Below are 27430 nucleotides of genomic sequence, written 5' to 3'. Positions count from 1 at the left end.
GAGAACCACTGCTATTGTGATTGCATAGACGATGTGAAAGTGTGAGGAAAGTTGTTGCTGTTTTAAGATGGCAAAAAGAATTTGCATGAAGTGGTGCATAGTAAAAAAGACAAACAGCACTTTTGTTGAATTTACTGCCAGTGCCCATGAGGAACAAAGCCAAATCCTTTTGTTGTACCAAACTGAAGTACATTTTTTTTAGGGCCTGAGCCGGAGGGTACTTCATTTAATTTCTTTTTTTTTCTTTGCTTATTTGCATCATGTTGAATCGCATCATATCGCAACAAATTGCATCTTATCGTATCGCATTGATTTGAACTAAATGATTATTGCATCGTATCGCATTGTGAAGAGGGTAAATCGTATCGCATCGTATCGGCAGAAAATTATAATCGTTAAAAGTATCGTATCGCTGGCAGTGCATCGAGATGTGTATCGAATCGTCCTCAGTGCTGAGATTCACACCCCTAGTCCAGACGCCTCCCTTCAGACAGAAGGCACCGATCCCAGAGATCTGGGTTGTGGCTCCGGTCCACTGAGTGAGAGCAGTCTGGAGCAGCCGATCAGGCCTCATGTCCCGCAGAGACCAACGGTGAGGCTGAACCTGGAGTTCCTGGCTCAGGTGGTTCAGTGTGTGGCCCACATAACTGAGTATTGTTGAACAGTTGGTGGGGTCGCTGGACACGTTAGAGTCTTATCGTCTGTCTTAGAGCTACAGAGTAAGAAGATCTGTGTCTGTCAGCTCGCAGGCAGGAAGTGCTTTGTAATAATCTCATATTTCAAACTTGATGTGTATTCTGACTCTCTCACTTCCTGTCCTACTAACAGGAAGCGAGTGGTCATCCCCGACTCCAGTGATTGTAGTCCCCCCACCATCCTCTCCAGCTCTGCCCTCCCACAAACGCACACCATCAGAAGCCGACCGGTGGTTGGAGGAAGTTTCAAAGTCTGTCCGAGCGCCGCAGCCCAGTCCCATCATGGCAGCAGCCTCACCCCCCACCCAGCCGTTCCCCACCCCCGTGCCTGTGGCGCCTGTGCCCCCTGTGGCCTTCATGTCCTCTTTGCCCTCTGCGGTGCCCATGTTGCCCCCTCGACAGCCTGCGTTCCACCCTCAGGCTCCAGCCTCCTACCCGATGTCCAACGGGCTGCCGTTCCCTCAGCCTAGCGTGCCTGTCGTTGGCATCACTCCCTCACAGATGGTGGCTAATGTGTTTGGCTCTGCCTCGCAACCCCAGCCGTTCCCCATCCCCGCCTCCGCAACGCCGCAGCACGATGCTCAGGCGGTGTGTAACATCAGCCCCTTCATGAAGCCCCCACACTCCACCGCGATGCATCCTGCTCCCCTCCAGCCATCCAACGGCAGTGAGACCTTTAACGGAGCAGACAGCTGGGCAGTGCTGTCTCAGCTTGCTCCCTCCTCCCCCGGCTCCCAGCCTCCCCCACAGCAGCAGGAAGATGCCTTCGAGGCCCAGTGGGCAGCGTTGGAGAGCCGCTCTCACCAGCGCACCACGCCCTCCCCGACCAACCCCTTCTCCACCGAGCTGCACAAGACTTTTGAGATCCAGCTCTGATGACTGTGCCTGAGCTTAGCGAGCACTGGTCAACACAGAGGCCATTTCTCTTGATTGGGCAGGTGGGGGTGGGGGTCCTGCCCCACCCCCCGTTACAGTGGACAAACTCAGCAGGGCCAGAAACAACTGGAGGACTGCAGGAGGCCAGCGGGGAAACGGCACGGAGCAGACGTCTGCACAGCAGCGACTCCCCCGCCATCAGCATCTTTGTCTCTGTCCTTGTGTTATGGAGGCCACGGCCGTCATTACCCTGTGGAATATCTGTGCCCGCCCCCCCAGCTGCCCCCCCCCCTCCCAACAGCCCACCTTTACTCAGACCAGCTCACATCGCCCCCTGTTGACAGGACCTGGCCGAGGAACTGCAGCACGAAGAGAACGGAGCTCTCCTCATCTCCCAATCAGAAGACGAGAGTGAGACGATGCCAAAATCTTTATTTTTATGCATTAAGTATATTTTAAATAGCTTTGGAATCTAACAGAAGAGATGTAAGTAATCTTGCCAAAGGTAGAGGCTCACTACAACGAGACAAGATTATGTGTGTGTGTATACAATAAATGACCGTATATATTATACATAAATATAAATAGATGAATATATATATCTATAAAGAATCTATACTGTACACAGCTCACAGCAGTGCTAATTTTTAATGTGATGTAAAGAGATTTTGTGAAGGGACAGCTGCTTTACTTTGTGTTATTTTTTCATTTATTTGTTTTATTTTCGAAGAAAAAAAAACCTTTGTGGTCTTCTGTTGCCTCCTGTGATGGGACGTGAAGCATCTCACTGTAAATAGAGAATCATTGCAGCAACAATCAACGTGGACCTAGCAATGGTGGCGCTGCGCGGCCGGGGCTCAGTTTGTAGTAGTTTAGTACGCATCAGTACTTCACTCTTCCTCTCGTCATTCTGTCCTGTGTTGTAACGTTCTTGTTTCCGTCTTTTCCTGAGTCTCCACCTCTTGTTCTTTTTTGAAGTAGTTGATCCCTGAATTTTTATTTTGCACAAGCACTAAACTAGATGATTTGATCTCACAGGTGACCTTGATCAGCACGGGTCTCGCCGACCTGCCCGCCACCTCGTTAGCCTGCTGTGGTCAGAGAAAAACTACAGGGAGATAAAACGGTCTCATCTCTCTGTCTGGTTTCTCTATCATGTTTTTACTTTTTTGTTTTAAATCAAACCTGTGAATATGATCTATTCTCTGATCTATTTTTTCATTTTGTAATTATTTCATGACTTTATTCCACATCTTTGAAGAAATACTGAAGCTAAAAGATTGAATAAATTGATGGTGGTAGAGGAAAAACTGGCCTGTGTGCTTGAGTGAAAGCTGTCGTGAATCATGAATCCTTAAAGTTGTTTTTTGGGGGGGGGGGGTGTTGATTAAAATGGACCTCATTCCTTGTGGGTGTTTTTATTTTTGTTTACTCGATACACAAATAGATCAAAACCAATGATAGCTTTTATTTTATTCCTGGTAATAATCTGTGCCGTGCCGGGCTCAGTGAGGGGCGTCCGGCCCTGTGAGGCTGACTGATGAACTGAGATGTGCCACCAGAAAAAGCCAAACGCGAGCAGGTCCTGCTGCTGCACATCTGGCGTCTATCGCTTCTCTGTTGGCGATGTTGTTAATTTAAGACTGGTGGGGGTTCGACTGTTGGCCTGAGAAAATCAGAATGTTAATTGCGGACTTTTGATGTATGTTTTTGTTTTTTTATTAATATTTCATTGATCTTTCAAAGACAAAACAAAGCGAGAAAACATTTTGCTGATTAATTTACAGTGAAGGATGCGACTCTGGAATAACCACATAGATGTTTGCTTGAATAAATACCAAAGAAACACTTGCTCTGATTTGACGTTGGTGGGCATTCACTTCAGTTGAACAACGAGCGCGTCTAGTCGTGAAGGGATCGCGGTGCTGTTGTTCCTACCGGCCAGCAGGCGGCGCTGGCGGCTCGGCTCAGCACCACCGATATAAATGCCGCCCGGAAGACATGGAGCCGCTCAGAAAAAAAGCAAATAATGTACATGTGAGTGTAACTGGCGTCATTTTGGTTAAAACGTGAAGGTAAGATCCAGAACGCACCCACCGCCTCACACCGGCGCGGCTCCGCTGTTAGCACCTCGGCTGATGCAGGCGCGCGACACCGATCCGCGAGCTAGGGGTTAGCAGGCGGCTAGCGATAGCGGCTAACTTCAGGTGGCTAATATAAACGTTACGGCACTTTTGTCACGAGGAGGGTAAATAATTGCAGCAACCGAGGGAACAATTGTCAGGTTTCCGTGTCTTTTTAAAGCAAACACGTCGCGTGATGTGTCCCGCAGCAGCCAAGGCTAGCTCGTTCGAAGTTGAAGCTAACATGTGACAGCGACGTCAACACCTGGACTCGCGACACGACCTGAATTTCGTCGTTTGTACTGCTGTAGTGTGTCCTCCGCTAACTGGTGTACCTGCTTTTCCTCTTTCTGTCGGTGTGACGCCACAAGTCGTGCACTTGTTACTTGGTAGTGACGGTGAGACCTACGTTAGCACGCTAAGCTAGCTAAGATGCTTCACCACAGGTTTGAGGGGTTCTTGTCTCTGGTTGCTCTGAAGTCATTATGGTATCGTAACCTTTGTGAGTCAGTGTGTCTCTGTTGTAAAGGTAGGATAACGATTCCATATACAACCGAACAAAGGCAGCCAGCTGATCATCGCTGCAGCTGGAAACTGTTAAGAACAACTTCACCTGCCTTATTGACCTTTGACCTTTTCATGAAGTTAACAAAATTATCAAAGTGTGACTGTCCAGTGGTGACACCGTTTTTGGGAATCACCTTCAACCTTAAGATAACCTGGTAGAGCACCTGGTGTAAGCCAGCCTCTCCATCTGTGCAGGTTTGTGATGTCACCTCTGGGTATGTGATGTCATTCTGCCTTCTCTACTCTCAGTACTACTGAAAGACAGGGAAAAACTCCATGTCCACGTGATTCTGATGTGCAGGGCTGTTCTTTGACTCCTGCCAGTATTAATAGCAGTTGTGACACAATCGTGAAAATGTGAAGTCCCGTTGTAGCCGCAGGTTCACCAGGTTTTCGTTCATCTTTCCTGCAGAGAGATGCGTTTTCTGTCCGTCGGGTCACAAACGCAGAGGCAGGCGTCCATGACAGCCCACTGACACACCAAAGGTAAAACGCCGTCAGCTTCATTCACCTATTAGAGGTCAAGTGCGCATGCTGACTGGAGGCTATGGGGGTGGGGGGGGGGGGTTGTGTCAGTAGGCCCAGTTTCCAGTCAGCCTCCCAGAGTTCCAGATGTCTCATCGAGGGCCTTTAACCGTCGTCATAACAACAGTGCTGGGGGCGACGTTGGGAGGGCTGCTCCTATGGCGGGTGTACCGCACCAAGAGGAAGAGGCTGCCTTCCATCCAGAAGGTGGCGGATTCCGTGGAAGCTCCGTGTCCTGTCGGAAACGACCTTCCATCTGTGGAGTATCAGTACACCCGACCGCCACATCTAGAGAAGGAGTTCAAGGCTGTGGAGTGTCAGACGGCGCTGCCGCCCCCACCCGTGCAGATACCGTCGTCAGAACAGCTGCTGAGGGTGCAGCCGGTGATGGTGAGCTCTGAGGAGGAATGGCAGCAGCTGTGGCCCCTGCTGCAACACGACCTGGCAGCCCTGCCTGTGCTGGGGCTCGACTGTGAATGGGTAAAGTTCAGCTTTGCATGTTTTGATACACACGCTGTCGGTGCGGCTCCGCCCACCGGCCGGCAGGGTCGCGGCATCGGGGGTGAGAACCAGGACCTGCTATGGTGTCGTTTCTGCTGAAGAGTGACAAACGTTGTCAGCTCTCAGCCTGGCATCAGTGAGGATCTGCTGCTGTCCTGGTCGGGTTCTGAACTTTTTGGGTTGATGAGTTTGTATCAGTGAGCTCAAGAATCTCTGCTGAATGTTTTGACTCCTGGATCAGTCAGCGATGAGGATGATCATCAGGAACAGCAGCAGGTTGTTTCACTTTGTGTAAATGTGAAGGAACAAGTTAATTCCCAGTGCTCCCAGTAACAAAGTCCAGATGTTGATCTGTGTCAGTTCCCTCTGAACACCCTTCAGCGTGTCACCTGGCTCTGACTGGGCTGGCTTTTCTCGTGGCAGGTCTCTGTGAAGGGTCGGGCCTCGGTGGTCTCGCTGCTGCAGATGGCGTCCTACTCGGGTCTGTGCGTCCTAGTCCGGCTGCTGGCCTTTCGCAGCAGACAGCAGCCGTTCCCGCTCAGCTTCATGGAAGTCCTGCGCGACCCACAAGTTTTGAAAGTCGGCGTTGGCTGCTATGAAGATGGAAAACGTCTGACACGGGACTACGGGCTGTCTCTGGCCTGCACAGTGGACCTGCGCTACCTGGCGCTACGGCAAAGGTGCCAGCGTTTGAACCTGGACGTTTTTAATCAAATTGGGCCAAGAAATGTGATGAGTCAGCAGCGGCTTGTCGCTGTGATGAACTGTTAAAGGCTTTTCTGCTCTTCGTTCTCAGACTCACTAAAGTGAATAACGGCCTCAGTCTGAAGTCGCTGGCGGCGGACCTGTTGAACGTGTCTCTGGAGAAGTCTGTGGAGCTGCGCTGCAGCAACTGGGAGGCCGACGTGCTGACGCTAGAGCAGGTGGGGCCCTGTGACTCCTCCCCCCTTGGATTATCCTGAGAAACGTTGCGATATGACAGATAAATGTTTTTAATCTGTTTATGAGGGGAAATGCAGAGAATATCGATAGTTTTGAAATGTTTATACAGAAACTAAATGTCGGACAGCGCTGCTTCCTTTGACTGAATATTTAAAAATCCTTTTTTTCCTCTTGAAAATAAAGGAATTTCTTCAGAGTGCAAAGACGCAACAGTGCTGCGCTTGTGTGAATGCACTGGTGTTGCCATGGCAACCTGACACTCCCCACACAGGGGCAGTAACTGGAGCGAGCTGGTACCGTCTGTGCGGACCATTTTCCAGAACTGGTTTTTGATAGCGGTCCTGATCGGCTCCAGGTGGCTTAGGTCTCGTCATGTGACACTCGAGGCGTCTGCTCTGGCGCTCGGCGGTTTTATCAGGCTTTGGCAGCTTCCAGTCGTGTCTTCAGCTGACGGCGTTTTCACTCACCTGCTGGGACTCAGGTGTTGATGCAGGTGATGATCTGTAAACCTGCCCCCCCTCTAGATGGCGTATGCTGCCAGAGATGCTCAGGTCTCCATCGCGCTCTTTCTCCATCTCCTCGGCCTCCGTTCTGAAGCCGGCCCCGCCCCCCCCAGTGGAGGCTACCCAGAGTTGGCTGCCCGCTGCCAGGGGCTGGTGGATGTCCCCTACAGGGGCCGAGGAGAGGGAGATGACAGGAGTGCCGATGGGGAGAAGAAGCGGAGGACACGCAGACCAGGTCCTGAGTCTGGAGATCAGCAAGTCCCAGACCCACGAAAGAATAACAAGAGGAAACCGCTGGGCGTGGGCTACTCCGCCAGGTGAGGGGAGTCGGGCTACTGACTGATGTCTCACAAGTCGTAGCGCTCATCAGAATGTTCACACCTGACTTGGTTGATGATCCTGATTGGTTGAATTAAGTGAGGCCTGCTGTGTTCCAGGAAGTCCCCCCTGTATGACAACTGCTTCCTCCACGCTCCTGACGGCCAGCCTCTGTGCACCTGTGACAAGAAGAAGGCCAAGTGGTACCTGGATAAAGGAATAGGAGGTACTCGCACGCGTCACTGTCTCCACGCAGCTGTTGAGTTTCCAGGTAGAGACTCAGGATCCCGAGTCACAGTCACATGTTGGTGTGTCATCAGCCAGTGGTACCGGGTCCTGATGTTGAGGCGGTGGTGTGGAACCTGCCAAGAGTTCCCTGCTGCTATCTAGAACATTCAAGTCGAGTGCACTGGCGACTGGCAGGGAATGCGGGAGGATAGAACCAAACTGGTAATCCACTGGGATTACGCCGCTCTGCGAACGCTGATGTTTTCTTTAGCTGACATGAGCTAACACAACGCCAGAGCCGCTGTCGCCTGGGCGGCGAGGCTCCACAACATTGAGAGGAGAAACATTTGGACTGAAAGGAAAACAGCCAGTTTCTCTGCGTTAAGAAATCTGGAAAAAAAAGTTGAGTCATCAATCGACCTCGAGACAACCAGAGTCCATCCAGCGGTCAGGTGGCGGATCCTCACTGAGCCAGCAGGCGCTGCACTACGTTGCAGTTACTGAATAAACACTAAACCATTGTCAATAGAAGTCGATGGGCCCGGTCTGTCCTGTGCTGGGCTCAGTGAGGGAGGTCCAGCCCCGTGAGGCTGAGGCTGACTGTCGGTAGGCGGCAGGCGTTTGTCGCTTCGGCGGCCGCCTGAGCTGTAAAGTGGCGGGAAGCCCCGAACAAAGTGACTGACAGTGGAAACGTTGGCAGCAGCTGACCATCGTCGTGCTTCGTCCCAGGAGAAGGAGGTTCTGTTGACTCGTCCCTGTGAGAGACGGTTCCTCCAGACGCCGCACGGACTGGTCCGATCGTTGCAGCCGTATGGGGGAGGGGCTTCGTCATGAAAAAGCACTTTCATTGGATGCAAAATATATACACGCCCCTGAGTGCAGGGCGAGTTATCAGGTGTTTACAGGAGGAAAAGGAAGGATTAGATTTAGTACAAGTATCAGTCAGCACACAGATCAGAACTGGGAAGGTGGTGGTGTTCTGCTGAGCACGACAACAGGCCGGGTGGTCCCACTGGTCAGGAGGACCGCGATGACGATGATGATGATGATGACGATGATGAGGATTTAAAGCTAAAGCACATTAAACGGGACCAAATGAAGTCGGGCCTGAGCTCGGTTCTGTCCCCAGGGGACGGACGGTCACTCTGGTCCTCTGTGCTGGTGCTTGGTCTCACCAGTGTGAGAAGTTCTAACGTGCGTGTTCTGTTTCAGTGCTCCAGAGTGAAGATCCGCTGGTGGTGCGGCTGCTGTTTGAGCCGTCAGGACGTCCCGACTCGCAGCAGGACTACTACCTGACGGCCAAGGAGAACCTCTGCGTGGTTTGTGGCAAAGCGGATTCCTACATCAGGTTGGGTACCGACGGCGATCCGTTCATCCTGGAGCTGCTGAGTCTTGTGGCCGGTTCCTAGAATTCCTAAGTTTCTCTCATTCCACAGGAAAAATATCGTGCCACATGAGTACCGGCGGCATTTCCCCACCGAGATGAAGGACCACAACTCTCACGACATCTTGCTGCTCTGCACCAGCTGCCACGCCGCCTCCAACGTGCACGACAGCTTCCTGAAGCAGCAGCTGGCAGAGGAGTTCTCCGCCCCCCAGGGCTGCGAGGAGGGGGTGCGCCTGCTGGAGGACTCGGACCGACGGCGGGTGCGTTCAGCAGCTCGAGCTCTACTCACTGCTGGAGAGGGTCTGCCAGAGCCGCGGCGAGAGGAGCTGCAGACCGTCATCAAAAACTTCCTCAACGTGACAGAGGAGCAGGAGCTGACGGAGGAGGCGCTGCAGCAGGCTGCCAGCCTGGAGACGAGGTGGGGGGTCTTAGCTGCACACCTGCCGTGCGCCCAGATGTGCTGAATCCAGCTGCATCTGATCCCAGGTGTTTCACAGGTGAGTAGGACGACTCTGATCTTGCTGTTTCTTTTCTCCTCTGAAGGATCTTCAACGAGGCCTACGTGCCTCACGGGCTGAAGGTGGTCCGGGTCCACGCTGAGCTGGGCCTGCGGGGCCTGATGGACCTGGAGCGCCGCTGGAGGCAGCACTTCCTCACCACCATGCACCCCCAACACCTTCCTCCTCTCTGGTCGGTGGATCACAACCACGTCAAGTTCCTCCGCAAGTACGGAGAGAACCTGCCCATCAAACTCAACTGAGGGCGGAGGACAACGCCCGCCCCTCTGAACCCGCCCACAGACCAGAGTGTGACAACACACTCCAGCACACGTAGGAGACACTGCTGGGCCGAATGAACTACGTGACCCTGGTGGAGAGGACAGCAGCTCTGAACCTGAAGACGACCTCTGACCCCTGCGGTGTCAGAGACGAGGCTGAGACGCCGCCTCTTTTTATTCTGATTATTTATGAACAAAGTGATTGGAGAACATAGTTTTGGACGACGCTGCGTCCTGCACTTATTAATGTCCTCGCAGGTTTGCAGCCGACGACCCCCAACAGCCTCAGACCAGACTTGCTGGTTCCGCCCCCCCACGCCCCGCCCCTATTGTCTGTTTTAAGTCAATAGATGACCTGTTGCTTTTTGAGAAGATGAGCTTGACCTCCAAGTGTCTTCAGGCCTGACGTAGGTGGGGCTTCGTGTGTGTGTGTGGGGGGGGACCCCACAGGACAATGTTGGCTCCTTCTGTTGATCATAGACCCTCCCGATGTGGTCTGTCCCGCTGGGCGGGGCCCCTCCTGGCTCATGTTTTAATGGGCCTCTTAACCCCCAAACCTGGCGGGAGAGTCACGCTGCACCAGCACTCCCAGTCCTGTCACCGCGACGTCGTTCCCAGAATCCACCCCGCACAGTGAAGCCCAGGTGCCAACGCCATTGAGGGATTACATGAACTTTAACCTTTAACCCCCCCCACAACAGACTGAGTGATCAGTTTCTTTCCTGCATCTAAGCTTCAAATGAAGAATCAGCTGATTGGTGTTCGTCCGTCTGCTCTCGTGTGGTTTTGTTTGTCCTGAATAATAAAATAAAATCCTGTTTGTATTAAGACAAAAGCGCCAGCACCAACGTTTCTGTGGCAGCGAAGACGGCTTCATGCACCGTGACATCATCGTACCATCATCCCGTAGCTGCGCCTCCTTTTATCTCAGGTGATGTCGCGTTCAAAAAAAGAGCCAAAGACCAAATTCACAGTTTAGTTTTTATTTCTTACAAAATCACAGTTTCATAAATAGTCTGTAAAAATGAGTAGAAAAGTGGTTTTCTTAACATTTCATATATGAATCACTCGTGACGCTCAGATCAAAGTTAGTTGGACTTCTGTCAGGAATGACTTTTTTGTTTACAATCTAGTTTTGCTGAATTAAGGCCTCGAGATTTTGGCATCAGAACAATCTGTCAGTCAAATATTTGTATCTGAAGTTGAATTGGTGTAAAGAGTTATGAGCCTCCCTGGGTTCACAGTTCAGTCAGAAACAAAAGACCACGCTTGACAAAGAAACAGCAAAATGGCTCAACATGCAGACGACAGAACCGAGCCGAGTTCTACGGGTCAGCGCTGGACACTGCAACAGCGACATGGCACGTGAGGCTGAGAGGACGATGCCTCCAAGTTCACCGACTCAACTTCTTGAATTTCACAGCAACTTGAGACAATAAGAAACAGCAACTGGGCGAATTCCTTCTCAGGAGTCCTGTGGTGGCGAGGAGTGACATCACTCTGACATCTTTACTGCATTCCAGCGAAACCTCCGTCTGGGTGGAAACACACACCACCATGAATTCTGTCTGTGTTTGGAGCCAGGCTTGGTATCTATTAGTCGTGTGTGTGTGTGTGTGTGTGTCCACCCATGTTTCTGCAGAAGGTTTCTACACTAAATTACTGCATATTTAACTCCTTTTGTTCCTTCCAACAAAAGACAACTTGACATATAAAGAGTGAGCAGAGACGCGGCGCCGCGAGAGGCTCGTCGTCCGGCTCGACTCCAGCTGCTCCTTCCGTCTCGGGGCCAGTTGACGGGTCAAAACGTCACATTAAGGACATTTTCTTTGCACTAAATCACTATAAGGCATATTCTAAACGTGTCCAATTGGCGGGTCGCAACTCGGCCAAAGCAAAACTCTCAAGCACATTTTCATTTTATGTATTAAAAGAACCCCAAAAACTCTGCTTCATTTTCAGCTTGAGGGTAAAAAACGGAGCCCGGGGGGGGGGGGGGGGGGGGGGGTCGTCAGACTGACGAGGAGACGTTAACTCATCTGAGCAGAGTTCACGTGGTCACACTGATCAATAAGATTGTCACATTAACAAAAGAAGTCGTCAAAATCATAAACTGCTCCACAACAACTGCATGAAAATAAATATTCAGCTACATTTAATAAATTACATCGCTGACGTCGTTACGGAGCCCTGGAGCTGCCGTGGACAGGAAGTGTCTGAGGCCACCGGATGTAACGTGGAGGGAACATCTTACTGTATTTTCTTTAAACTACAAATTAGTCCAGTCGTGGGAACAAGTTATATCTTGTGGCCTCAAAAAAACATCCACTAATATATGTACTCTGTTTGGCCCCTCCAGGCCTCCGTACCAAATCAAGAGAACTCTTCTTGTGGTTTGTGTGAAGCGAATGATTCTCTGGTTTTTGGTCACAGGTTTGATGATGCAGAGGCTCGCGAGCTCTACGGAGCTGCACGACCGCCGCGGTGACCCTGGAGCCCTTGAACCGAGTTACAGATGCTTCTCCGCCGCACAGGCTTGGATGACCAAACAAGCACCTCTCGTGTCGTCGTCTTCCTCTCTGCGCCGCCGCCGCCGCCGCTCCCAGCAACCCCAGCGCGTTATTGCTCGCATGTTAAAACACACAACACGGGAAATGGCTCCCAGACAGAAAGATTTCCGGCATGAATGGCAACAAGGGTCCAGACAGACATAGAAGAGAGGACTGGCCAGTTTTCTCGGCGCCTTCGCTGCTCTAACAGACCGACTCCAGCTTGTGGGAAGAGACACAACATGGACGTTTGCTGGTGTATTCAGGATGTAGCAAATTCTTTGGAGTTTCATAAGCAGAGATGACGGAGCCGGTGGGATTGTGGTGCGCTGTCCCGGTCGCGGACGCTTCACACCTTCTTAGACACATACACACTCATCACACCGCCGTCCTCAACTCGTCTGAAAACACGATTGGCACGGATTATCAAAATAAATACCCTGGAAGCTTGGCACTATGCAAAAGAAAATTCACATTGTGAAAGAAATCTTATAAAAAACTATTGAATAATCTCAGTCTAGTCCACGTTAGCCTCACTATTACTTATATTCTATATGCTGATGAAGGTCACACCAGTGTCGTAAACCTCTGAATGACTCAACTACCACTGAAACAATAGAGCTCCTATTCAAATAGACTTTTTTTGCACAAACGTACATCAAATGAAGTATCTAACATCTATGGGACTACAGGTGGCGCTGCGCTCTGGTATGCATGTCTTCATAGTGCCTCTTCATCGTCTCCACTTTCAAACAATCAGTTTCTTTGTAGAAATCCCAGAACAAACTCTTGACTGGGAATGTCAGGATTCCTGCTTCCGTTGCTGTATTCCGTCTCAGACGGATGTTTCCGGGTCAGGGTTCCTCACAGGTGCCCCTCCAAGATGCTGGTGACAGCCTGGTCCAGCGACGGGCCGGACGCGGCCCTGGTGGGGGCAGCGGAGGGGCCCTGCAGGCGCTGAAGCTCCAGGATACTGTCGATGGCACTCTGTAGATGTTCACTGAGCATATGGTCCTCTTGGAGAGGGGGCGGCGGGCTGAACCGCTGCTCTGGCCGGGGTGACACGTCCAGCCTGTAGCATTTCAGTCTGGGGACGCCGGCGTCTCTGGGAGGCAACTCGAAGCAGGACTGTGACGCTGGCATAGAAAGATTTGGGGCTTTTATTTTGGAAACTAAAGCTGTCTGTGGGACGTCTGCAGGCGGAGCTCCGTTGGAAATCTCCTCACCGTGCTGAGGAAGCCGGGGGACTCCGTTGGGTGCCTGAGAGTGGCGATCATTCACAGGCGCTCCGCCGTTGGTCAGCTGGCCCGTGTGGTCGCGCTTGAGTCCTAGCTCGCAGGCAGAGTTGTGAACCACCTTACGGGAACCAGACTCCTGCTTGATGGTGAGCCTGAGGGCCCCCCGGGAGCTGGAGCGGTACGTCTTGAGTCCTGGAGGCCGGTCAGACAGCCTGGTCCAGGCCGGTGGCGAGGAAGGGCTGCCGGAGGGGAGCCCACCGTGGGGGGAAGACGCTGATGTAGCCAAGGCCATCATGAATGACTCTGGAAGAAAGAGTTGAGACCATCAGTTTCTCCACCCGGTTCCTCCTGGCCTCGCAACCAGGACACGACCACGACCACGGAGCGACCCGGCTGGAGACAGACCCACGGAGACGTCACATGACCTGATGTCTCATCAGTCACTGCACACACGTCCACTGGGACGCAAGGATGAAGAGACAAGACTTTGGTGCCAGAGGTCAAAGTCAGTGTCACCTCTCATTGGTCAGTACGGGTCCAACTGGTTAGAAACCTCTGAGGGAGGCTTTCCGGGGTTTGCTGGCTGCCGTGTGCTGGTTTTTGGAGCCTCCGTCTGCTCCTCGCTCTCCAGTCAGCAGCACAGCCTCCTCGCCACCTCTCGATGTCCTCACACTGCGTCGTTACACGGCGTTATCACACGTTCACACCAAGCAAATGTGGAGGGCGAGTGCTGCCGAATTAGTCTGTGAGGAAGAATAACACCCCCCACCCCCGCTCACCTGGGTCTCTGCGGGCTCGCCGTCGGTCCTCTGCTAACGCGTATCGCTCAGCCTGAAGGAAGAGACGCTCCAGCATCACCATCTCTGCTGATGGACTCTCCTGCTGTAGAAACCAGTCCACACACACACACACACACACACACACACACACACACACACACACACACACACACACACACACACACACACACAGACTCCAGTTTACCAGTATTTACATTCATGCCACTGAATGACAAGTGAGTCTCTCATCACCTGGACTGGAATTTCACCTCTACATCATCACGAGTGTCTGGTTGTAATTTCACAGCTGATGATGTAATGATGATGTAATCCAGGTGTGCGCGGGGTCTCACCTGGGCTTCTCGGACCAGTAGCTGCCTGTATTTGTTCACCATGTCCTTGGTGCGCTTGAGCAGGAAACCCGACACGGTGTCGAACTCCTGGTCCACTGCGGGAAGACCAGGACATCAGCAGCAGGAAGTTGAAGGCCACATGACATCAGCGACCACAACCAGCAGGCTTTGACTTCTGTATTTACGTTCGCATGGATGTCTTGGGATTTTGTTTTTATGGAAATACATTTGTTCTGCCAGCACCACTCTGTCCTGTTGGCAACTGTTCAGGGAATTCAGAGACGGTCGGCGTTTGTTCAGACGTCGTTGCACCGTTTCTTCATAAAACGTTAAAACTGAACAATGAAATAACTGGTGTGAGGAATATGGAGGAATCAGCGGAGCGCCCATCAGAGCGTCAGACTTAACTCCTCCCAGCCTTCAAAAGTCACGTGTCCTCCAACAGACGGTACCATGCGACCTGCATGGCCGTCAAGTTCCTCTGGTGCATAAGAGCTGCTCCCAGTGCAAAATCAAATTCACTGTACAATAAGAGTGTAAATTAATAACTTCAATATATGACATCATCTTTACGGGGTGAAAGGTCAGACGAGGTCACGGGCTTCCCTCTGCCCCGAAGGGAGCAGTAATAGAGGGTTAATCATGCTTAAGTAACACTTGTTCAGCACTCGCCTGTGTAACTAAACGTTAATTAACTATTATTAATGTTATTAATATGTATTACCATAGTAACAGTGCCACATCAACCAGAAATAGTCAACTAGCCGCTGCTGGGTTTTGATCTAAAAAGATACTTGTGATATTATCAAAGTAAAAGTACTTCTCTGGTACATTTTAGAGGTTTGAAAATTACAAACTGGTTCTGTTTCCAGCAGCGTTCTGGATCGGCCTCGTGATCCTGATCGCCTCCACCACTTCTCTGCTCTCTCTCCTCCAGCGAGTGTTAACAACAATCGTCAACGTAGATTTTGAAAAATACTCAATAGAGGACCGCGTCTCACAGACCTGAGGTGAAGTCCTCCTGAGTGGGCAGGTGACCAGCGCAGGTGTGGTACGGCAGCAGGCGGCTGACAGCATCCTTCAGCGTGGAGAAGGCCGGGCCGGTGAACGGGGTCTGAACGGCTGCGTGGTCCGAAAAGAGCTGCTGCTGGAACCTGATGGACGGACACACACACACACACACACACACACCACACACACACACACACACACACACACACACACACACACGCACACGCACACACACACACACAGAGTTCAACACCCTGAGGATTACAGTCAGTTCGTTCTATCACACGTTCAGTCACACTTGATCTCAGAACTATGATGTCACACCTGCAGGCAATTATCGTCATTATCACAAGAAGCAAGCAGGCCACTTGAAGGCCTGAGCACAGGGGGAGGAGCCATGAGGGTCAGGGGGGGAGGGAGAAGAGGGGGCAGGGAAGAGCCGGGGGGTAAGAGACACTGGGGGGGAAGCACATTCACAAAGAAGCGGGAGAGAACATGAAACCAACACAATCACGGACAAGCGGGACGAATCACAGCGGGGAGGGAGAACGGCGGCGAGCGGCGGTGACTGAAACACATCTCAGGACAAAAACCTTCAAACGCAGCTTGTTACACGTATGAGTTTGCTCCTCCTCTCTGGTTGATGTCACTATCTATCTCTTAAACTCCTCCATGGTGATGCTCCCCACATGACCCTGGTAGCCTGCGGCAGCTCAGGGAACCAGAGGGGCGAGTGGCGTGGACGGCGAGTGGAGGGCTCTCACCTGTGCCTGCGTACTGCTGGTGTGAGCCTCTCCTCCAGCTGCTGCTCCAGACCCGCCAGCTGGCACCAAGTCAACATTTGGGATGTGATCAAAGGATGAGACAAGGTTGCAATTAGCGCCCATTCATAATTAGTTTGCTGCATTTAACAAACGATCATTTCAAGCTGCTGGCGTCGACTTGGTGGCCAGAACCCACGCGCGTCCGCACATCGTCTCTCCGATGAGGCGTCCGTTCAGGCTGACAGGGCAACAAAGTTCTTCTTCAACCTCCTTCACACTCAGACGGTTTACAGTACAACAAAGAAAACATCTGTGTAGGACTGCCAATATCAGGAGTACACAAGAAGTACCAACAAATACCTCCAAATATCAACCTCAGTTGATCGGCCAAATCAAGAGTTACTGCCTGAACATGACATCAGAGTCTCTGCCGTGTGCTACGTCATCACTACGCCATCGTTAAGGTTGCAGCTGTGAACCCGTGGCCGATAAATCACCTGAAACGACTCGAGAGGATCAGACTGTGACTCTTTGGGTTCGACAACATCTGGAAAGTCAAAATGCACCAAATGGATCAATTATTGATCCACAGGGCCTGAATAGAAGGAACCTTCATCGGCATGACCTTGGTCAAAGGCAGGATTTTAAGAGTGTTCTGTGGCGTGGTGGTGGTGGGCGGGGCCACCTCACCTGCAGGCCTGAGTCACGTGCTCTGACATCTGTAAGTACTCGTAATGGCTGAAGGGAGAAACTCCAGTTTCACACTGAGATTTTTACTGTTTGTCTTAAATCGAGCGACCGCGTCTTCGACCCTCTCACCTTGCAGACCGTCTGCTGGCTGGTCGTGATGGGAAGCGGGGGCCCGTGAACCTGGACAATCTGGGCTGCAGGAGAGGGTGGATGGACATCGAGAGTAACGGCTTTACTCTCCACGGCCAAGGCAGCTGTCGGCTCTGAAACGGGACTCAGAGTCAGTGACGCGGCCTCAGTCGTCCTCTCTGACTGGATGGCATGGTGCATTTTAGAAAGCGGCAGGAGAAACTCACTGTTTTGTGTGTGCTGTTGGACAGCGGAGTCCTCTCCTCCTTTAGAGAGACCAGCAGCTGTGGGATCAGGCTGCTGCTCAGGCACCGAGACATGCAGAGGCGAGGGGCTGCGGGGAACCGAAGGACAAAGCGAGGACTGGGACTGGGACTGGGACTGGGACTGGGACTGGGACTGGGACTGGGACGCAGAGGGATCTGCCTGGAGCTTGACCTGGGGTTGGGGGACAGAGGCTTGGACTTGGGCTGGAGGCTGGGATACAGACGAGAGAGTCTGGGCAAATAAAGCCTGAGAGACCTGGAGCTGATGAGGAACCTGGTACTGGACTTGGGGCTCCGTACGAGGCTGGGGGGCAGTGGACTGGGTGACTGAGCTCCCAGGCCCTGGTAGAGCGATCGGAGGCCCAGCCGTAGGCGAGAACCCTACTGGAGCTGATCTGTCCTGAATGGGAGGGGAGGAGCAGAGCAGCAGAGCGTCCTCGGGGTCTGAGGGAAGAGGGGACGCCTCAACACACTGATCCGACATCACAGTGCAGGTGTCCTGACCGCAGACGGCCCGCTGGGCCTCCCTCTCCTCAGCCAGGGGGGAGGGGAGAGACTCCACCGGCACCACTGGCAAAGCTCCCACCAACAAGTCGGACGTGATGGGAGAACTAAGTGCTTGCTGTGACGAAGATAAACACAAGAAAGGAATCACTGGTGTTAGTTTGTGTTTCAGATCTCCTGCAGAGAGAAACATGGCGGAGCTGCGCGAGCCGCTGAGCTGCTCAGAGGAGAACCCGGCGCAGGAAGCGCAGCTCTGTTATGCAGTTCACTCGTAGCATGTTAGCTTGTTTTGCTAGCCCACTGTCCTGCAGTTCCAGGTTCCTTTTGTCCATGAGCTGGAGGCAAATATCAGAAAGGCACAAACGGAGAGAACAACCTGGAGGTTTCCTTCACTTGCGGACTCCAGACGAACGCACATGGACACCTGGTGCAGCCAAAGCAGCTTCCTTAGCTAAAAACTCAATTTTGAGAAATTTGACCGCTAAACTGCAGGTTCGTTTTGGAAAAAAAAAAAACTCCAGACTTATCAGCCACACTGAAACTGAAATCTTCAATTTAATTTCTTCCATTTTACTATACTTTCAAGTTCAAGTAGTTTCAAGTAAAGTGCTTTTACCTGACACAAGCTGTACATATATCAGTGAACGTCCTGGCTGGACCATGTTGTATCCACTGCAGATGCTCATGCTTCCCTACAGAGGATTGATATTTTATATAGCCTAGCCACTTCTGACCACATTCCTGTTTCTGTGGTGCTAAATGTAGACAACATACCCAGGGTGGCTAAGAATGAGAATCAGAATGACAGATTGGTGTCCAATGAGGATGTTCTTAAATATGCTTTTATATCAGATGAACTTTTGCGTAATGTTTTTATGCCTATGGAGGCTACCTGCTGCACAAATGTTAACGGTGATGGTACGAGCTTGTGTGTGATGTATGACAATATTGTGGAAGCCCTTCATGATGCTAGTAAGTCTTTATTTACTCATCCTAGGAAGTCCAGAAACTCGAAGCCAGGGTGGAATACGTTTGTAGCTAGCCACCACTCTGAGGCCATTGAAGCCCATCGGCCCTGGGTCGTGGCTGGTAGACCCAGACAGGGTCCTGAGCTACATTTGAAAAAGAAAATGAATGCTGAGTGTAAACAAGCGCTGAGTGCTCACTCCATGGCTGATAATTTGATGAATAATGACTTCAGTGCCTTTTGGAAAGAGGTAAAAACTCTGAATAGAACTCTACTATGTAACATTGAGGGTGTGTCGGATGCTGTGAACATAGCTGACCTCTGGAGGCAGCATTGTGCAGTATTGTTCAATCGTATTACAAGTGAGCCCTGCCACGAAGGCAAGATGGATGAAGACATGGTTTATTTTAAACTCACGAGGTTACCACAGCTACACAGCAGCTAGCTGACAAGAAAGCTAGTGGCCTGGATGACATAACAGCTGAGCATTTAAACTTCGCTGGCCCTCGGTTAGCTGGACTCCATCCGCTTTACTGGGCTGGTGACTCATGGTGTTCTCCCTGACTCCATGCTGTCAGTGGTTCTGGTCCCGGTCATAAAGGACAAGGCTGGTAAAGTATCCAGCATCGATAATTATAGACCTATAGCCCTCGCTAGCATTCTCTCTAAAGTTTTAGAAAAGCTCTCACTTGAGCGGTTAAGTGTCTGTCTGTCCACTACTGACAATCAATTTGGCTTTAAGCCGAGTCACAGCACTGACACATGCATGTATGCCCTGAAAGAGGCTATAGAGACTTAGAAAAGCCAAGGCTCTCGTGTGCTAGTGGGTTTTGTTGATGCTTCTCCAGCATTTGACCGGGTTCACCACTATAAGCTCTCCAACAAGCTCAGAGTTAGGGGTGTCCCTAGTATCCTAATACACATGCTAGTGTACTGGTATGCCAACCAGAGTGTGCAGGTAAAGTGGGGGAGCGCCCTGTCTACCCCTTTCAAAGTAGGGAATGGGGTTGGGCAGGGAGGGATTGTATCCCCAGTCCTCTTTAATGTGTATATGGCCGACCTGTCTAAGCAGTTGGGGGCGTGCACTACAGGCTGTGTGATGGGTGACACCCTGGTCAATCACTTTATGTGTGCGGACGACCTCGCCCTGACATCGCCCTGCTCCAGCGGGTTCCAACAGTTACCCAACATTTGCTCCAACTATGGCATTGACTATGATGTTAAATACAGTGCCAAGAAGAGTGTGGTCCTAGTTTGCAGAACTACAGATGACCTTGAACTTAAGTTTCCCACTTTCTACCTTGCTGGAGATGCACTGAGTGAGTCTAACGATACAAAGTATTTGGGTCACATGATAACTGACTCTGGAAGATGATGCGGACATGTCTGGACAGAGGAGATTCCTCTATGTTCAAGCTCACATGTTGATCCGTGAATTCCACTGTTGTCCTGTTGATGTAAAGGTCGACCCATTCAGAGCCTATTGGACCCTCTCTGTACGGCTCCACTGTGGGTCAACTTCAAAAAGGAGAGCCTACGCAAGCTTACAGTTGCGTATAATGACTGACGGATCCTTCTAGGAGAACCAAGGAGCACGAGAGCAAGTCAACTCTTTTGCAATCTGGGCCTCACACCTCCATGGCCCTGCTGAGGAACCGTGCGTATCGTTTCATGAGACGGCCGGACCGTTCTCCTCACATTACCGCCCTGATGACAGACCCGGGACGCAGTTCTGTCAGGTTCACCTCCAAAATCCGGGAACACGGGCACAAGCGCCTCTTTTTTAAATGACTATTTCCTTTCATCTTTTTTTTTCTCTTCTTACACTGCGCACTGTTTGTGATCCTGTGTGGGCTACGAGCCTGGAAATAAATAAATATACTGATATTTTAGTTTTTAGTTTTTGAATCCCTACATTTGAGCTTGAGTGGTGAGCGTTAGCATACATTAGCATTATTTTTTAATATGTACTGAACGTATAAGGTCATGAGCCACGTGTGAATTTTCCCCTTGGGTACAGCAAAGTTCAATGTGCTGCTAAAACAACTGGAAGAGTTGATGAATCTCACTGCCGGACACAACATCTGAGGCCAAGCGGCTGAGTGAGTACGGGAGGGACGAGTGGAGGTTTCCCCCCATCAGCTCAAGTTAGGTGACGCAGGACAGAAAAGTCGCAACTTGAAAGAAGAATGAAAGGAAGTGCCCTGCTGATCACCAGGGGTCGGACCATCAAAGTGACAAAAGCAGCTACTCTGAGTCAAAAATCCTGCCCAGTGTTGCTTCATGTTCATTATTTTGCTTGTGATGCGATGTATTGATGCAGTAACTGCAGTTCATTTGTTAAAGTGATTTACTTCTGACAGCGCCTTTGGCATTAAAGTGAGGAGCAACTCAGAAGTCTGCAGACGCTCTGACCTGTTGCAGATGTTGCATAAAGGCCGGGTCCTGACTCATCGAGTGGGTCACCTCCTCCACTACTTGTGTCATGTCAGCTGGGGGCATCTCCACAGGTGGATCGGGGGCCAGGGCTGGTTCCGGGGGGGGCTGAAGGACTGTGACTACAGGAGGAGGGGAGGTCTGCAGCCCTGCAGCGGTGGGCTGCACCGAGACCTGCTGGAGAATGTGACCGTAGCGCTGCAGGAGGAAACACGCAGCATCTGATGAAACACTTCAGAAATACTTCAGAAACACTTCAGAAATACTTCAGAAACACTTCAGAAATACTTCAGAAATACTTCAGAGGATGTTTTTATTTCACAGCGTATGAAGTCACTTCAATCTCTATCACAAGCACATTAAAATAAGCAAAGTTAAACTTTATAGACAATTCGACCGAAAAGTAATTTGTCTTAATAACTAATTTAACTGCAATTGCAATGAACCTGATTTAGTTAGGATTTTGATGGTTTCATCAAATAAAGTGATTTAGACCCCAAACATTCATTGCCTCACTTCAGCTCAGGTTCATGTAAGCCAGTGAAGAGTTGGCAGCCTTCAGCTGAAGTGAATGTATTCATTTTTTCCTGTTCACTTTCCTTTCCGATGAGAATTAAGCAGCTGACTTCAGAGAGGTGCGTCAGGTGTCCAAAGCCTCCCAGGTCGCCTGCATTTCTGATCAAATTACACCGTCATTGTGAAGGAACGGGTTTACGTGCAAATGGATTTAAAAGTTTGCAGTCCATTACCTGATAACGATAACGTGTCTGTGAGACGCTTTAACGCGGGGCTGGGGACGCGGACAGGCCCTCCGGACGCAGCGGCCCAGGCAGCTGTCACGGCCCCCCCGCGTGGTTCTGATCGTGGGTCTAAACTGTCAGCATTTCAACTTTGACCCTGTTTTTCTGTGTTTTTGGGTCAAGAGTACCGATAGCGAGCAAATTTCTGTGAATTGTTCCAGTACTGAGTGAGACTGACACGACTGGCAGCAGCAAGGTGTTAAAGCGCCTCCATCAACTTCCAGGTCCGTCCACTAAAAGTGTCCCTAACACGCTCAGATTGATATTCTTAGTGTCTGTCTAGATCGTTGAAAGAATCCAAACAGGAAGTAGAGCTCAAGTTAAATAATACTGGAACTATCGTCTGTGCTACGCTGCGCTACACAGGATCTGTGCCACCCACCCTGCCTCACCTGTGGTAGCTGGTGGAAAGCCTCCTCTGAAGCGGCCCGGTCCTCCGCCACAGCTCTCTCTGGCAGCAGCACTACCGAGGCCTGCTGGAGGCTCAGCTGTCCTTCTGTCACCGCTGCCTGAGGGGCCGTCGTCTGGCCAGCAAACGGCAGCCCCTGAACCACCGAGGGGCCGTTGACGATTGAGATAGAGGTCAGATCTGAGGGGAGCACCCCAGAACTGTTGATCAAGGTGATGTGGTTTCCTAGAGCAGGACTGTGGACCAGGGTGGCCTGCTGCCCCTGCCCTCCCGGAGTGTAATTTCCAGCCAGCTGTGCTGGCATCTGGAAGACAGTAGGAGGTGCTGACTGTAGCTGCAAAGGTCCTGAAAGCACAGTAGCCTGGCGGAGAGCTAGCTGCCCTGTGGGCGTGGTGAAGACAGGGCTGAAGTTCAGCTGTCTTTGGGGGACAGTTAGGATCTGGGATCCATCAACAAGCTGCCCGCCGGAGGGGGTCACGCTGTGGACCGAAGGGCCTTGGTGACTGGGAGTCAGCAGCGGCCGAGCTGCACTGGCAGTCTGCGAGATGGTGACAGGGGACTGGCCTGGAAGGAGAAACTGGTTTTGGCCTTGAAAGAGTCCCTGAGGCTGGAGCACAAAGGAGCCGCCCTGGTTGACCAGCTGCAAGCTGACTGATTTTGGGAGCTGCTGGTTGGGCTGTGGTGGTGGAGCGGTGGGCTTCTGGCCAGGAGGCTGGGACAATAAAATATTTGGTGATGCAGTTCCGGGTACAAATGTAAGACCAGGAGTGGGTTTCTGCCCAGATGGCTTGGGGCTAATTTGGACCAGTCTGGGCTGGATGCTGATGGGCAGCTTGGGCTGGATGGGAAGGGGGGCACGTTGCAGGACGATACCTGGCGCTGCGGTTGCTGTCGCTCTCAGGGTTGGTGTGATAAGAGGACGGCTGGTCACACTGGGCACAGCTTTATGGATGATCATGCTGGAGCCCTGAACGGGGCTCAGAGAGAAGGAGGTCTCTGGAGAGGGAGAGGGGAAAACATTCCCAGGCAGGAGCCCCATCAGCTGAGGAGGGGCAGCAGGTTTTAGAGAAGGGCACCCAGGCCCCACGGCCAGCAGGGATGGCTGTGGGGGCTCCACGGCTGCCTGAGTGTCTCTGGGCAACGCAGGGGTGAGGGGCATCGTCACAGGTTTGGGTATGAACGGTACAGCGGGGGGAGAGAGAAGAGGGGCAGGTGAGTACAGAGACAAACTGTCCCCCGGTTGGGCCAAACCCGCTTCCAGAGCCATGGTCTGCTCCGTGATGTCAGCTTCCTGCAAGCTCTGCTGCAGGATATCACATGCCACCTCCGCCTCCTCCGCTTCCTCCACTTCTCCCTTCTTTGACTCACATCCGGGCTCCACAGGTGGCCCACCCTGCACCTCCTGGGGGTCTTCTGCACCCTCCGGCGATGACATGAGGGCCTCTTCCAGGAAGGACAGATCCACACACCCGGGTGGAGGTGAGTCCGGGGAATCCCTGCCATCCCCCAGCAGAGAGACGGGGCTCTGGAGGAGTGGGAGCAGTGGGAGACAGGTGGGGGGGTCCAGACAATAGGAGGCGAGAGTGGGGGAAGAATTACATGATTAGCAGGAGTTAACAGGATGTACTTTCAGGCACAGAGGGAGAGAAAAATTCATTCTCTTGAGGAAAATTTGGGTTGTTGAGACACTGCTGGCTGTGGATCCAGACACTCACCGGGGTATCTGTGAAGAGGGAGGGCTCCCCAGAGGAGGAGTTAATGAGCAGGTCTTCAGTCTGCAGCTGGAGGGATGAAATCAGCCCATGTTAGTTTGGGCTCCTGCAGTAGCGGTGAGAAAACTGAGTCTATTAGATGAAGCTTCCCTGACGCTGTCCTGTGAGCCGGGAAACATTTCAAACTTGTCACTGGCATTACTGACTTTTCAGCGTCTTTCTTTTTTTTACCTCATTGGTCCCATGAAGGAAGTCATTCAGGGCTTGGGGGTCACTGCAAATGGAACATGATGATTAGAGTCACAGTCACCTGGATGCTACTGCTCATCTGGTGCAACAACAGCACTTTGCATGGAAAGCAGCTATGAAGTTTGTTCAGTCATGGATTCTACTCGCTCTGCAGGTCGGTTTCATTCCTGTGGGTTCCCAGTAAAAATCAGACAAACTCACCACAAAACATCAAGAAGACAAGTCCCATCTTCATCCTCCATGTCAACTGAAGGGAGGAGGGTGAAAAGGCATCAGATAAACGTCCTCACACAGAGACAAGGGTCAACCGTTGCTTCCGGGCCTGACGCTGATCATCAGTGATCAAGGACAACGATCAAACATTCACATTTACACATGTCATCATCCTACAGATTCAGATTTCTATCAGGATCCGGGCCCTGATAGGAACGTTCACACAGAACCCACCAGGACATAGCGAGAACCTGGAGTAAACGCACCCGGGACACCCTGGGCTGGAACCCAGCGTGGGTCATGAGCCCTTCTAAATAGATCCAACATGGATCCAAGTGATCAGTGATGTGTTCCAAAACAACTCGGCACACTGAGTCTTCGGGACACTTGGACGACTTGGGACCAGCAGAGTGGAGACATTTGAGAGTTTATTACGTTTTTACAACATTTGAAAATTGGTGGCCGGTCCCTGCAGCTGTTTGGGAGATGACGTGATGTCAGCTACTGGTGGTGGGTTGTGCCCATCAGCGTGAGGGGGGAGATCCAGTATTTCATGATAAAAACGTAAAATTTGAGTAGAATTTTTCCATAAACCCTGACAGAGACAGACTCTCTTATGAACCGATTTAAGCCATAAACCTGGACCATGATGGACCCCCTTATGAACCTACTTCATATGTGAGAGGCCCCATACAGAGCGGTCGAGCTGAGTTCTGGTGGTGGCCTCATGGGAAGTCGTGGCCCGGCTTCAGTGTCTGGAGGTGGTGGAGGGACGGTGCCAGGCTGAGGCGGTGGGACGGAGACGGGTCCCCCTTCTGCTGGGGCATCGCTGCACCTTGCTGTGGAGAGGCTGTAGATGGGGGGGGGGGGGGTGCACAAACACACCACATGCTGTCAGGTCACTTGAGGTTACCACCAGCCAGAGCACATCAATATATGATTCATCAGTTTCTCCTCAGCAGGAGCATCTCCAGCAATAATAGCATCATACTCGGAGACTATTGATTCCGCCTCAGGCTGGGGGGGCGGGCATGGAGGCTATTGTTGTGGCTATCACAGACATGAGACAGGCGGACGTGAACGCCTCAACTCCGGGTACATGGCTCCCTGCGCCACGGATGCGACTCGCGTCCTCACGGCTGAGCAGAAGCGGCTCAACGGTCACATCCCTCCGCGCCCGCAGCTCCGTTTCCCGGGGAGAGAGAGCGAGACGAGCCGCCGCTCTCCGGTCCGCTGACACATTTCTGTTTACAACACGACCACCGCATTAACACCCTCAAGGTACCGCATCGCCCAATGAAATCCAGGCAGACGACCCTCATGTGCGGCAAGTGCGTGTTCCATTCTGGCAACAACAGGACGTGGATGCTTTTGCAGGTTACGTAAGGTGAAGCAGAAATTAACGCTCCGGCGCGGTGCAGGGTGCGGAGCCGCTTCTCGCTCGTGTTTGGGGATTTTAATTATTTCTTGGACTGGGACCGCCGCAGCTGATGGCTGCTGTAAATCATATCGCGCTAACAAAAGATGCCGTGTGGTAAATATCGCTGCCTCCCGGCCGCCCGGAGCCCCTCGCTCGTCGCCGGGCCATCAGTGCGACTCCGCAATTCAAAAAATAAGCAAGAGGAGAAAAAAACTCACCCCTTCTTTGTGGTTTATTGTCCTGTCAAGCGGGCCTCTGCGCCATCGATTCTCACTCAGTGGTCTTTTCAGATGCTAAAAGGAGGAGAGGGGAGGGGTGGCGGGGTGGGGTGGGATGGAGGAGGAGGAGGGGGAGGAGGAGGAGGAGGAGGGTGGGAGTGGGGGGTACCGGGGTGGGTGTGAGAAACAGACCAGTCGATCACAGCACAAAGGTGGGGACACACACACGCACGCACACACTCTCTCTCTCTCTCTCTCTCTCTCTCACACACACACACACACACACACACACAGAACTTGAGAGGCTCCAGCTTCAGCAGCGTGACTGCCGGAGGAGACTGGCCGCCCTCTGCGCGCCGTCAGGCGGCAGATGCTTCAAAGATGTCCGCGCGTCACTGCGGAGCCTCGCTCCAGATGCTGGTCACACACTTGCTTCATTCACCGCTGGTAGAATATTCACTGTACACCGGGTCACTAATTATCACCTCTAATTGGTGTGGAACACTCGTCTATTCATTCATTAATCAGGGCTGCAACTGAGTGTTAGGACGATGATGATGTCCCGATGAGTTCCTCTTCATGGAACTGTCTTTTATTTTAGTGCCAGGAAGGTCTGCTGGAGCCGATTAGGATCCAACAGAGACTTCATCTGAGTGATAAATGCCACAAGCAGGACTCAAGCTCAGCTGAGCCTCATGTTTCTCATCAGGCACGTCTAAAAGTGTTGCTTGGAGAAGGCTGACACAATTATTGATCAAGTAGTGGCAGATTAATTTTTTGACAAACTGATTGCTGTTCAATCCTGAGTCAGATTGCAGAGAAATCCATGTCAGCATCTGCTTGTGCTCATTTAACTGAAACTGCAAAAGAACCAAGAAAAAACAAGCAAAACAAAACTCTGGAATAGAAGGAAGGGAAATGTTCACGTCCACTTCCTGGGTGCCCAATCGGATGAAAGTCAATTGATATATGAGGGAATAAAAGGAGAGGAACAAACGACAAAGACGAGAAGATGAAGAAACTCGAAGGGAGGTCCTTTTTTTGGGGAGTGGACGAGGGACCTGTGATTCTGTACAGGCTCCAGTTTCCTCTGCTTCAAGAGCAAGAATCAGCTGCACACCTGACGCTCAGGTAAAACTCACCCAATCAAAGCAAATTCATTCAGCAATGAGAGAGAGAGGACAGAAGGAAGAGCTGAGAAACAAAGAAAACACTGGTAGTTGGCTTATTTAAAGGAAATCTTTATTAATAAGTCAAAAATTGGAATACAAAATACACCT

At 51.6% G+C, this 27430-nt stretch overlaps 3 protein-coding genes across 13 annotated transcripts in view; 2 read left to right on the top strand and 1 right to left on the bottom strand.

The window, feature by feature from the left end:
* numb (NUMB endocytic adaptor protein) overlaps positions 1 to 2943 on the top strand; it is a 50450-nt gene extending 47507 nt beyond the window's left edge. For all 5 annotated transcript variants that reach the window (XM_086182690.1, XM_086182688.1, XM_086182686.1 and 2 more), the window contains one exon: positions 829 to 2943. In XM_086182690.1, coding sequence (XP_086038816.1) covers positions 829 to 1571 — 743 coding nt within the window. In that variant the 3' untranslated portion in view covers positions 1572 to 2943. The remainder of the gene's footprint in view (positions 1 to 828) is intronic.
* A 570-nt stretch (positions 2944 to 3513) lies between these two features.
* exd2 (exonuclease 3'-5' domain containing 2) lies at positions 3514 to 10280 on the top strand. Of its 5 annotated transcripts, none has more exons than XM_086183234.1 (10): positions 3514 to 3646; positions 4674 to 4747; positions 4841 to 5266; positions 5711 to 5967; positions 6084 to 6210; positions 6754 to 7049; positions 7170 to 7276; positions 8491 to 8626; positions 8715 to 9083; positions 9209 to 10280. In XM_086183234.1, the coding sequence occupies exons 3-10, from the start codon at positions 4874 to 4876 to the stop codon at positions 9423 to 9425; spliced, it is 1902 nt and encodes a 633-aa protein (XP_086039360.1). In that variant the 5' UTR covers positions 3514 to 3646; positions 4674 to 4747; positions 4841 to 4873; the 3' UTR covers positions 9426 to 10280. The 5 variants fall into 5 exon arrangements, with proteins under 5 accessions (XP_086039360.1, XP_086039362.1, XP_086039363.1 ...); XM_086183236.1 differs by having other exon boundaries at positions 4838 to 5266; XM_086183237.1 differs by having other exon boundaries at positions 3544 to 3608.
* A 140-nt stretch (positions 10281 to 10420) lies between these two features.
* On the bottom strand, positions 10421 to 26245 carry LOC147245978 (BRD4-interacting chromatin-remodeling complex-associated protein). Of its 3 annotated transcripts, none has more exons than XM_086183240.1 (14): positions 26151 to 26245; positions 25184 to 25362; positions 24501 to 24546; positions 24282 to 24324; positions 24054 to 24119; positions 22322 to 23863; positions 21109 to 21327; positions 17184 to 17844; positions 16957 to 17090; positions 16138 to 16196; positions 15368 to 15516; positions 14363 to 14457; positions 14010 to 14112; positions 10421 to 13533 (listed from the first exon to the last, which is right to left on the bottom strand). In XM_086183240.1, exons 3-14 carry the CDS (start codon positions 24539 to 24541, stop codon positions 12857 to 12859), a joined length of 3789 nt encoding a protein of 1262 aa, XP_086039366.1. In that variant the 5' UTR covers positions 24542 to 24546; positions 25184 to 25362; positions 26151 to 26245; the 3' UTR covers positions 10421 to 12856. The 3 variants fall into 3 exon arrangements, with proteins under 3 accessions (XP_086039366.1, XP_086039368.1, XP_086039367.1); XM_086183242.1 differs by having other exon boundaries at positions 14010 to 14109; XM_086183241.1 differs by lacking the exons at positions 25184 to 25362; positions 26151 to 26245 and having other exon boundaries at positions 24501 to 25161.
* Between the last annotated feature and the right edge of the window lie 1185 nt (positions 26246 to 27430).

This window comes from Aulostomus chinensis, chromosome 17 (genome assembly GCF_037954235.1).
Source record: "Aulostomus chinensis isolate RoL2024-O1b breed Wild chromosome 17, RoL_Achi_v1.0, whole genome shotgun sequence".
NCBI lineage: Eukaryota > Metazoa > Chordata > Actinopteri > Syngnathiformes > Aulostomidae > Aulostomus > Aulostomus chinensis.
The sequence above is the reverse complement of the archived record's forward strand: the minus strand, read 5'-3'. Positions and strand labels throughout refer to the sequence as shown.